The 12,477-nt window shown below is 38.9% G+C and overlaps 1 protein-coding gene and 1 pseudogene across 1 annotated transcript; one reads left to right on the top strand and one right to left on the bottom strand.

Annotated features, from left to right (window-relative positions):
- Positions 1-253: 253 nt before the first annotated feature.
- LOC105733594 (transcriptional repressor protein YY1-like) lies at positions 254-5,623 on the bottom strand (annotated as a pseudogene).
- A 3,237-nt stretch (positions 5,624-8,860) lies between these two features.
- LOC105733595 (S100P-binding protein-like) lies at positions 8,861-10,190 on the top strand. Its single transcript, XM_064364581.1, is given in 1 exon segment — positions 8,861-10,190. A coding segment is annotated over 1 exon segment (1,221 nt). The 5' UTR covers positions 8,861-8,968; the 3' UTR covers position 10,190.
- Positions 10,191-12,477: the final 2,287 nt, after the last annotated feature.

Here is a 12,477-nt window from a genome sequence, read left to right as displayed (position 1 = left end):
CCCTCCTGTTGGGACCATACTTTGCAAAAACACCATGTTTTTGAAATGGGATTACAGAGCAAGATAGAGCATCTTAGCAATGTCATCTTATTAAAGGTTTACAAAAAAATTAATACTTTATCAAAGCATGTTCCTTAGGTGTGTAGGATTCATTTGTAAAATTCTAAAAATAATATACAAAGGAAAGGCATATTTATTCCCAATCACACTCCTGGAAGATGTTTCCCATGGTTGAGAAGGGTCTTTTCTCACTTCACTGGTTGTTTTTGGCCTTAGCATGTGTTAAAATGTAAGATTTCAGGTTAGTTGACTGAGCAAACTTCTTATTACAACCAACAAAGGGACACACATAAGGCTTGTCTCTGGTATGGATTCACACATGTGTGCCCCAATTGAAGTCCAGGGAAAAGCATTTCCCAGAAGGAGGGGCCTTGATAGCCGAATAGAAACAGCTTCGATCTGCAGCTCCCAGCGAGATCAACACAGAAGGTGGGTGATTTCTACATTTCCATCTGAGATATCTCATAGAGACTGGTTAGGCAGTGGGTCCAACCCATGGAGGGCGAGTAGAAGCAGGGTGGGGCATTGATTCACCTGGAAGGACAGGAGCCCAGGACCACCCTCCCCCAGCCAAGGGAAGCTGTGAGGGACTGTGCTACCCGTCCAGGTAACTCTGCTTTTCCCATGGTTCTTGCAATCTGCAGATCAGGAGATTCTCTCATGTCCCTACACCACCAGGGCCCTGGGTTTCAAGCACAAAATTGGGCATCTGTTTGGGTGGCCGTATGGGCAGAGCTAGCTGAAGTTTTTTCATACCCCGGCAGTCCCTGGAACCCCAGCAGGACAGAACTGTTCACTCCTTTGGAAAAGGGGCTAAAGCCAGGTAGCCAAGTGTTCTCGCTCAGAGGGTCCCACTCCCATGGTACCCAGCAAGCTAAGAACCACTGGCTTGAAATTCTCACTGCCAGCCCAGCAGTCTGAAGTTAACCTGGGAAAATAAAGCTTGGTGGAGAGAGGGGCATCCACCATTATTGAGCTTTTAGGAGGTGGTTTTCCACTGACAGTGCTAAGGAGGCTGGGAGGTCTGAACTGGACAGTCACCACAGCCTGGCAAAGTGGCTGTGGCCAGACTGCTTCTCTAGATTCCTCCAAACTGGGAAGGGCATCTCTGAAGGAAAGGTAACAGCCACAGTAAGGGGCTTACAGAACAAACCCCCAGCTCCCTGGGACAGAGCACATGGGGGAAGGAGTGGTTGTGGGTGCAGTTTCAGTGAGTTTTTTCCTCCCACCAGCCGGCTCTGAAAAGAGCAGCTGATCCTGACAAGAGGGACTCTCCCAGCACAGTGCACCAGCTCTGCTAAGTGACAGACTGTCTCCTCAAGTGGGTCCCCAACTCCTGTGCCTTCTGATTGAAAGCAGTAGGGATCGACAGATACCTCATACAGAAGAGCTTCCACTGGCATGATGCCAGTGCCCCTCTGGGACAGAGCTTCCAAAGGAAGGAGCAGGGAGCAATATTTGCTGTTCTGCAACCTCCACTGGTGATACCCAGGTGAACAACATCTGGAGAGGACCTCTAGCAAACTTCAGCAGACCTGCAGGAGAAGTCCCTGACTGTTAGAAGAAAAACTAACAAACAGCATCAGCATCAACATAAAGAACCCCACATAAAAACCGCATCCAAAGGTCATCAGCCTCAGAGATCAAAGGTAGATAAATCCATGAAGATGAGGAAAAAAACAGCACAAAAATGCTGAAAATTCCCAAAACCAGAATGCTGCTTCTCCTCAAAATGATTGCAACTCCTCTCCAGCAATGGCACAAAACTGGATGGAGAATGAATTTGACGAATTGACAGAAGTAAGTTTTAGAAGGTGGGTAATAACAAACTCCTCTGAGCTAAAGAAGCATATTCTAATTCAATGCAAGGAAGCTAAGAACCTGGATAAAAAGTTGCAGGAACTGCTAACTAGAATAACCATTTTAGAGAGGACCATAAATGACCTGATGGAGCTGAAAAACACAGCATGAGAACTTCGTGAAGCATACACAAGTATCAATAGCCAAATCAATCAAGCAGAAGAAAGGATATCAGAGATTGAAGATCAACTTACTGAAATAAGGCACGAAGACACACTTAGACAAAAAAGAATGAAAAGGTATGAGCAAGTCCTCTAGGAAATAGAGGACTATGTGAAAAGACCAAACCTATGGTCGATTGGTATACTTGAAACTGACAAGAGAATGAAACCAAGTTGGAAAACACACTTCAGGATATTATCCAGGCGAACTTCCCCAACCTAGCAACACAGGCCAACATTCAAATTCAGGAAATACAGAGAATACCACTAAGATACTCCATGAAAAGATCAGCCCCAAGACACATAACTATCAGATTCTCCAAGGTCGAAATGAAGCAAAAAATGTTAAGGGCAGGCAGAGAGAAAGGTCACATTACCTACAAAGGGAAGCCCATCAGAGGAACAGTAGATCTCTCTGCAGAAACCCTACAAGTCAGAAGAGAGTAGGGCTAATATTCAACATTCTTAAAGAAAAGAAGTTTCAATCCAGAATTTTATAGCTAACCAAACTTAGCTTCATAAGCAAAGGAGAGATAAAATCCTTAACAGACAAGCAAATGCTGAGGAATTTTGTCACCACCAGGCCTACCTCACAAGAACTCCTGAAGGAAGCACTAAATATGGAAAACAAAAATCGGTATCAGCCACTTCAAAAACATAGCAAATTGTAAAGCCCCCTCCCCCGCCCCCACCAATCAACACTATGAGGAACCTGCTTCAAGTAGTGTGCAAAATAACCAGCAAGCATCATGATGAAAGGATCAAATTCACACATTACAATATTAACCTGAAATATAAATGGGCTAAATGTTCCAATTAAAAGACACAGACTGGCAAATTGGATAAACAGATAAGACCCATCGATGTGCTGTATTCAGGAGACACATCTCAGTACAAAGACACACATAGCCTCAAAATAAAGTGATGGAGGAATATTTACCAAGCAAATGGAAAACAAAAAAAAGAGCAAGGGGTGCAATCCTAGTCTCTGATAAAACAGGCTTTAAACCAACAAAGATCAGAAAAGACAAAGAAGGACATTACATGATGGTAAAGGGATCAATGCAAAAAAAAAGGAGCTAACTATCCTAAATATATGTGCATCCAATACAGGAGCACCGAGATTCATAAAACAAGTTCTTAGAGACCTACAAAGAGACTTAGACTCCCACACAATAATAGTAGGAGACTTTAACACCCCACTGTCAATATTATACAGATCAATGAGACACAAAATTAACAAGGATATTCAAGACTTGAACTCAGCTCTGAACCAAGCAGACCTAACAGACATCTACAGAACTGCACCTCAAATCAACAGAATGTACACTCATCTCAGGACCACATAGCAGTTATTCTAAATTTGACCACATATTTGGAAGTAAAACACTTCTCAGAAAATGCAAAATATGGAAATCATAACGAATAGTCTCTCAGGCCACAGTTCAATCAAATTAGAACTCAGGATTAAGAAACTAACTCAAAACTGCACAAATATATGGAAATTGAACAACCGGCTCTTGAATAACTATTGGGTAAACAATGAAATTAAGGCAGAAATAAAGAAGTTATTTGAAACCACTGAGAGCAAAGACTCAACTTACCAGAATCTCTGGGACACAGCTAAAGCAGTGTTTAAAGGGAAACTGATCACACAAAATATCCACATCAGAAAACTGGAAATATCTGAAATCAACACCTGAACATCACAATGAAAAGAACCAGAGAAGCAAGACCAAACAAATTCAAAAACTAGCAGAAGATAAGAAATAACTAAGATCAGAGTAGACCTGAAGAAGATAGAGACACAAAAAACCTTTCAAAAAATCAATGAATCCAGGAGCTGGATTTTTGAAAAGATTAACAAAATAGATAGACCGCTAGCCAGGATAACAAAGAAGAAAAGAGCAACGAATCAAATAGACACACTAAAAAATGATAAAGGAGATATCACCACTAATGCCACAGAAATACAAACTAGCATCAGAGAATACTATAAACATCTCTACACATGTGGAGGAAAGTGCAGCGATTCCTCAAGGACCTGGGACCAGAAATAACATTTGACGAAGCAATCCCATTACTGGGTATATTCCCAAAGGAATATTAATTATAATGCTATAAAGACACATGCACATGTATGTTCATTGCAGCATTATTACAATAGCAAAAAGTTGGAACCAACCCAAATGCCCATCAATGATAGACTTGATAAAGAAAATGTGGTATATATACACCATGGAAAACTGTGCAGCCATAAAAAAGAACGAGTTTATGTCCTTTGCAGGGAAATGGATGAAACTGGAAGCCATCATTCTCAGAAAACACACACAGGAACAGAAAACCAAACACCACATGTTCTTACACATAAGTGGGAGTTGTACAATGGGAACTCATGGACACAGGGAGGGGAACATCACATACTGGGGCCTGCTGGGGAGTGGGGGCAAGGTGAAGGAGAGCATTAGGACAAATCCCTAATGCATGTGGACCTTAAAACCTAAATAATGAATTGATAGGTGCAGCAAACTACCATGGCACGTGTATACCTATGTAACAAACCTGCACATTCTGCACGTGTATCACAGAACTAACATAAAATAAAATAAAGCATTTCCCACAGCCTTGGAACGTACACCGAAAGGGCTTATCTCCAGTATTAACCAGTTGGTGGTGTTTCATTCTTGAACTCTCAACAAAAGCTTTGCCGCATTCTGTGCAGACATATAATCTGGGTCTGTGGGTGTGCAGATGTTTTCTCATGGCCCGGTTAGCCCTGAACATCTATGTGCAGGCTTTATGAAGGCAAGCTCTTCTTAGTTTTCTTCTTCTTTAATTTTTCTTGGTTTCATTCTAGCAAATTCTGCCACTTGTTTGGGATCTGAGATTCCAATGCCAGGTGTTCCTCCAGGAGGAAGTTTCTTCCTTGTCATATATTCTGAATAATCAGGAGGTCACTTATTGCCAGTGATTTATTCTTCAATCACTGTCCAATGGTCAGTATCTGTTTTGTTTTGTTTTGTCTCATCTGAGGACCACATGGTGACTGAGAACTCGCCTTTCAGGGTCTTGATCTGCACCTGCTTCTGCTCCTACTTCTTGTTGCCTGGGCTGGCGCTGCCACCGCTGCCCGCCGCTGTGGTAACTCTTGAAGCAGCCCAACGACGAGCCATCGCCGCTGCTCCTGCTGGCCACCGCCGCGTTAACCAGCATCTGCTGGGTATAGTGGACGTCGCCCCCCAGCTGGTGCGGGCACCAGGATAAGGATCTGGTCCTCAAGGTCGTCCTCAGCTGTAGTCGGTCGTGTCCACCGCCTCCTTGTGCGACTGCACCAGGATCACCTCCTGGTAGTGGTGCACCTGGGTCAGGTCATCGGTGACCAGCAGATGCAGTGCAATCATGGGCGGGCAGTGGTAATGGTGGCAGCAGGCGTGCCCCCGGCCACCCTGGCCACCTTGGTAGCCACCACCACCGCAGTCCTCGCCATCATTGTCCAGAGGAACTTCTTTGCACTTGCTTTTCTTCCTTCCCAATATCCTCATTTATACTATAAGTGGCTTCTTCATAGCTACTGTTCTCCGAAGCTCTTCCTTATTCATTGCATGGCTTGCTGTGGTGTTTCTACCACAGCAAGTATATTAGCACTTACAAAATTTTTCAGTTCTAAGATTCTATCATTTGGACAGTAAATAGGCATATATGGTTTAAAAAATCAAACAGTTTAAAACAGTATATTAGTGATTCATTTTTGGTGGTAATTTTTTAAAACTTCTTCAATCTGTTAAAAGATAATTTTCAGAAAAGATAAGATCATGACTCTCATAAAATATGAAAATGACCAAGTGTAAAAATTGTATTTCACTTGCTCAATAAGGAAACTTGACATGTTATAATTGGTTCAAAAGACAGGTCAAAACAGCACATATTTATGTGGATTAGGAGAATGTTGAGATGAATTGCAAATGGAGGCAAAAGTAATGTCCCCAATGTGGGGTGGGGGTTGGCTTAATTAGTCATATGTATCTGAACCTGGAGGATATAATGTATGTGTCTCTCTGTTACCTACAATTTACCAAAAGTTGCTAAATAGTTCAAAGTCGATGAACAGCACTGGACTCTGACAACCCCAAGGCCTACTATATATAGATGATAAATAATTGTCCATTGAAGTACAAAAGTTCCCTCCATAGTCATCCCTCTGTCTTTGGCCAAAATAGTCTCAAATAAAAATTATTCTTGCCAAAAATAACAAAATAATATAGGTCTCAATACATTTAGTCTAATTATTTACATAGCTGCAGGAGGAAGTGGCAAATTATTGTGTAGACTTTCTTAAGTTGGCTTTTCTGGAAGTTTTTATAAAGAACCGCAGATGAGAATTTCTAAAGTTTCTTAAGGCTAAAATGCTAAACCACTAACTACCAGATTTTGCCTATAGCACCTATAAATTTGGGCAAATTCTTCTCTTCTCAAGGTCCCCAAAATATACTAGGTTTCCTAGGCCTGACTGTAAGTGACCTCCCTTTCACAGAAGAAAAGCTGAGAGTCCTTTCCCAGCCAGGTATCAGACCAGTTTTCACAAGAGTGCTTTATAAGTATTGATTTCAGCAGGTCAAATCAGATCCTTAAAAGTGTCTGGCCATATCTGAATAAATAAGCATCACTCTCAAATATGACATTCCATTTGAAGCCTTGGTTGCATTACTGCTGTTTCCAATTATGTCCTGTTGACCAGGAAGATAGCCTCTTATTGAACTTTATTATGCAAATGGTTATATTGACATGAAGATAAGAATACTGAGCTTCTGAATTCTGGACGGGTCAGCAAGAGAAAAAAATATCATTTACAAGTGTTTTATTTCAGTTTATGAAAGTATAATTTACTAAATTGTTATGAGGTACATGAAGAGAGAAAAGAGTTTCTTATATATTCACAATATAAAACATTAAACATCAACAATATTCCAAACAAAACCCACAGTCACCCCTTATCAGTTCATTTACTCCTATGCAATTAATTCTTGTCTTGATCAATATTGGGTTAGCAGACTCATGAACCTATCCGATTCTCTACTAGAATTCTAGAAATCCTGACTTAACCACTGGTATAGTCTCAAAGTTGCACAAATGATACCATCAGAAACCTGTGTTCAAGAGTGCTTGGCATAGTCCTTTTCCCATGGGGCTCTGAGAAAGCTTTTTTTGATGAAGATAAAGAACTCAGGCTTGTAATCAATTTCAAGCATTTTCAGGAAAGTAACAGAGTAATTAAAAATTGTAGGTAAAAAACTTAAAATGCCTGCGGTTAATTTATTACTGATGATTTTCTAAAGTGAAAGATCTGATGAGAGTTTACAACAAGAATAATAATGTAACTGGCATGGCAATTTGGTTTTTTTGTGAAATGCAAAACAAAATAATAAAGTCATCCAAAAAATCTGCAAACAAAATGAATTAACTTATTTTTACAAAAGATAGCAAACATTATATTGAACTTATAAAATTGGGTGAATGATACAGGACACTCACCCAACAATAGAAGAATACACAGTTTTCTCAATTGCATATGGAACATTCTCTAAGATAGACTATACATTAGGACACAAAATAAGTCTTCATAAACTTAAAAGAACTCAAAACCATACAGACTTTTTTCTGATCACACTGGATTGAAACTAGAAATCAGTAACAGAAAGAAAACTGAAAAATCCACAAATATATAGAAATTAAACAACATACTTTTAAACAATTAGTCACAAGGGAAATTAGAAAATACCTTGGAATAAATGAAAATGAAAATATAGCACACCAAAATTTATGGGATGTAGCAAAAGCAGTGCTAAGAAGTAAATGTATAGAGTAAAAGCTTATGTTTAAAAAGAAGAAATATCTCAAATCAACCACCTAGATTTATATCTGAAGCAACTAAGAAAGAATGAACTAAATGCAAAGCTAGCAGAAGGAAGAAAATAATAGAGTAGAGCACAGATAAAAGAGTCAATAAAAGAACAGAGAAAAATCAATAAAATAGAGTTAGTTCTTCAAAAAGATCAACAAAATTGACAAACTTTTAGCCACATTGGCTAAGGGGAAAAAACTCAAATAAAATCAGAAATAAGAGACATTACTACTAATTGTACATAATAAAGCAACTAGAGTACTATGAACAATTATACGGCACAAATTGGATAATCTAGATGAAATAGACCAAATCCTAAAAATTTGTGTTTTTTACCTGAACATGCCTATAACGAGAAGATTGAATCAGTAATCAAAACTTCCCCCCAAAAAATGCCCAGGCTTTACCAGTGAATTCTACTCAGCAATTGAAGAATTAGTATCAGTCCACCTCAAATTCTTCCCAAAACCTGCAATAACAAGAGGGCCCTGTCAAACTCATTCTGTGAGGTCAGCAGTATCCTCGTACTGAAACCACAAAGGAAAACTACAGGCCAATATCTTTAATGAATATTGATACAAAAATCTTCAGCAAAACGCTAGCAGCACAATCAAACAACACATTAATAGGATTATATACCAGAGCCAAATGGGATTTATTCCTGGGATAAAAAGATGATCAAACATAAGAAAATCAGTCAATATAATACACTACATTAACAAAATGAAGAAAAAACCCCATATGATTATCTCAATTGACATAGAAAAGCATTTTATAGTGAAAAGTTAGCCTCTAAGATCAACATAAAATGGCTCAGGTGGCGGAGTGAGGTGCAGTCGTTTGCCCAGGCTTTGGCCCGGCTTCCGGAGGAAGGTGGGAGTCAATCATTTTGACAAGTCTCCTGAAAGGAACAGCTAGCAGGAGCTGAAACCTTTTTCCATTTGGTCTCGTGGCAAAGGCAGAGATTGCTCCAGCAGCTCCACACAAAATGATGTGCTCACTGGCGCCCTCTGAACAGTCTTCTGGTACCTCTCTCTTGCCTAAAGACAATGCCCCATTTTCTTGGGGTTCCTTGGATGAGGATGGATTAGATGACTCCTTGCTGGAGCTTTCTGAAGGAGAAGAAGATGACGGTAATTTAAATTACAGAGAGGAAGAGATTGATGCACTCTTGAAGGAAGATGACCCATCAGATGAGCAGTCTTCTGGGGAAGATGATGTTGGGCATGTTGAGAAGGGAAAAAGAGCGAGTCAAATTCTACTTGATACTCTCCAAGAGAAGAATTCATCGTTCAGCTTGGGACCAGTAGCTGAGACTCCTGACCTCTTCAAACCACCTCAGCTAAGTACATCAGGTGGTCATGGACCAGCTCCTACTAAACCATTAAACAGACGGTCTGTATTAGAAAAGAATCTTATAAAAGTGACTGTTGCACCATTTAATCCAACAGTTTGTGATGCTTTGCTTGATAAGGATGAGACTGATTCATCCAAAGATATTGAAAAACTCTCTTCCCTTGGAGAAGAGATGAGAGAAGATGGTCTTACCCCAAATGAAAGCAAACTTTGTACTGAATCTGAAGGGATCAGCCCCAATAATTCTGCCTGAGATGGGCCCCAGCTGTCTTCAAACAGTAACTTTCAACAAGCTGTCTCTGATAAAAATATGGCTGACAGTAAGAACCTTATGTCTGTATTCTCTAGGATCTCAGACCATTCAGAGACTCCTAATATGGAGTCATCCTGCAGAAATGGTGGTTCACATAAACCAAGTTGTAAAATGAGGTCTCCGGTTGTTTCCAGCTCATCAAACAAAAATGTTCTTGACAAGGATTCTGGGAAGATGAAAGGCCATGAGAGAAGACTAGGCAAAGTCATTCCTGTTCTACAAACCAAGACCAGGACTAATGTTCCGACATTTTCACAGTTAAATCTAGAACAGCAGAAGGAGATTTATCTCAGGAGTGTCATTGCTCATATAGAAGACCCAGAGGACTCTAACCAAGGTATCTCCGGGGAGCTATGTGCCTTGATAGATCAAGTTCATCATATGCCACACTCAAAATGGCAGCATCCTTCAGACCTCACTACGCAAAACTATGCCCGCCGACAGAAACATCTGCAAAGATACAGTCTGACTCAGTGGGTTGACAGGAACATGCGAAGCCACCATCGGTTCCAATGTCTCCCAGACTTCTCATACAGTTGATTTGTCTCAACCCATCAGCAATGAATGTCCCTATCCAGGGTCCTGCTTGGAGCAGCATTTCATGTTCTTTTGCTGTTTTGTGCTTTGCAGATTTTGAATTTTATTTTTCACAAGATTTTTATTTAAAAAACTCGTCACCCTTTGGAAATGCGCCCCCCCCCCAAATAAAAAAGATCAAGAACAAGACAAGGATGATTGTTTTATCATTTCTGTTCAGCATACTACTGGTAGTCCCAGCCAGAAAAACTAGGCAGGAAAAAGAAATAAAAGGCACCAAAATCAGAAAGGAATAAGTAAAATTATCTTTATTTGCAGACAGTGTCACACACACACACACACACACACACAAAATGAATTCAAAATTACCAGCTGTAAAAACAGTGCACAAGAATAATTATGTTTCTACACACTAACAATAAACAATCTGAAAAGGAAATTAACTATTCCATCTATGAGAACATAAAAAATAACAAAATAGGAATAACTGAACCAAGGAAGGAGGTAACTTGTACAGTAGAAACTACAAGATGTTGATGAAAGAAATTAAAGGCAGTAGTACATGAAAAAACATCCTGTGTTCAAGGATTGGAAGAATTATTATTGTAAAGATATCAACACTATGCACAGAGATCTACAGATTCAATGCAATTCCTATCAAAATCCCAATGATGTTCCTTCAAGAAATAGAAAAACCCATCCTAAAATTCATATGGAATCTTAAGGAAGCCCAAATCACCAAAACAAACTTGAAAAAGCAAAACAACATTGGAGAGCACACTGTCTGATTTCAAAACTCACTACAAAGTTACAGTAGCCAAACAGTTTGGTACTAGCAAAAATAAGGACATATAGACCATTGGGATAAAATAGAGAGCCCAGAAATAACTCATCACATATATGGTGAAATGGTGCCAAGACCATTCAACATGGAAAAGAGTCTTTAACAAATGATGTTGAAAAAATTGGATATTTACATGCAAAAGAATGAAGTTGGATCCTTACTTTACATCATATACAAAAATTAACTCAAGATGGATCAAAGACCTAAATGTAGGATCTAAAACTGTATAACTCTTAGAAGAAAATATAGTGAAAAAATTGATGAAGATTTTGCAATGATTTCTTGGATGTGACATTAAAAGCACAAATATCCAAACGAACAAGAGATAAATTGAACTACTCCAAAACTTAAAACTTCCATGTATCAAAGGACTCAACAGATTGAAAAAGCAACTTACAAAGTGGGAGAAAATATTTGCAAACCATATATCTAATAAAGGATTCATATCCAAAATATGTACAGAAGTCCCAGAACTCAACGACAAACCAAAACAACATAATTTTAAAATGGTCAAAGGACTTGAACGGACCTTTCTCCAAAGATCTAAAAATTGCCAACAAGCACATTAAAATACATCCAACATTACTAATCATTAGGGAAATGCAAATCAAACTATAGTGAGATACCACTTCACACCCATTAAGGTTGCTATTATTTTTAAAAAGCAGAAAAAATAGCAAATGTTACTGAGAATGCAGAGAAATTGGAACGCTTGTGCATTGTACAATGTAAAATGATATAGTTGCTGTGGAAATCAGTATGGGGGTTGCTCAGAGAATTAAAAAATATAATTACTAGATGACTCAGCAGTTTCATTTCTGGATACATATACCAAAAAGAACTAATAGCAGGGATTCAAAGAGCTATTTGTATATCCACGTTCATAGTACCATTTTTACAATAGCCAAGAAGTAGAAGCAAACCAAGAGTTCATCGAAGAATGAACTGATAAACAAAATGTGGTATATAAATAACAATCAAATAATATTTAGTCTTAAAGAAGGACGAAATTCTGACACACACTACAACATGGATGATCCTTGAGGATGTTATGCTGAGTGCAGTATGCCAGTCAGGTTAGGACAAATGCTGGATGATTTCACTTAGATGGTGTATTTAGATAAGTCAAATTCGTAGAAACAAAAAGTAGAAAGGTGACTGCCAGGGACAAGAGAGAAGCCAATTAATGGGTATGAGTTTTAATTTTGCAAGATAGTTTTCTGTGAACAGATGATGGTGATGGGAGCAAAACAAAGTGAATGTGCTTTATGTCATTGAACTGTATACTTAAAAATGATTAATGTCAAGTTGTATATTATGTATATTTTACCATAATTTAAAAAATAAGAAATGAATGAGCAATTTTTACAGAGAAAAGCATTTTGAGATACCAACTATAATAATCCTGAGACATATTATGAATATACCAAACATATAGTTAGAATAT

The sequence above is a fragment of the Aotus nancymaae genome, unplaced genomic scaffold, assembly GCF_030222135.1.
Source record: "Aotus nancymaae isolate 86718 unplaced genomic scaffold, 86718_ANA_hifiasm-v0.15.2.pri h1tg000058l, whole genome shotgun sequence".
Lineage (NCBI taxonomy): Eukaryota > Metazoa > Chordata > Mammalia > Primates > Aotidae > Aotus > Aotus nancymaae.
Note: the sequence above shows the minus strand (reverse complement) of the source record. Positions and strands in the feature narration are given on the sequence as shown.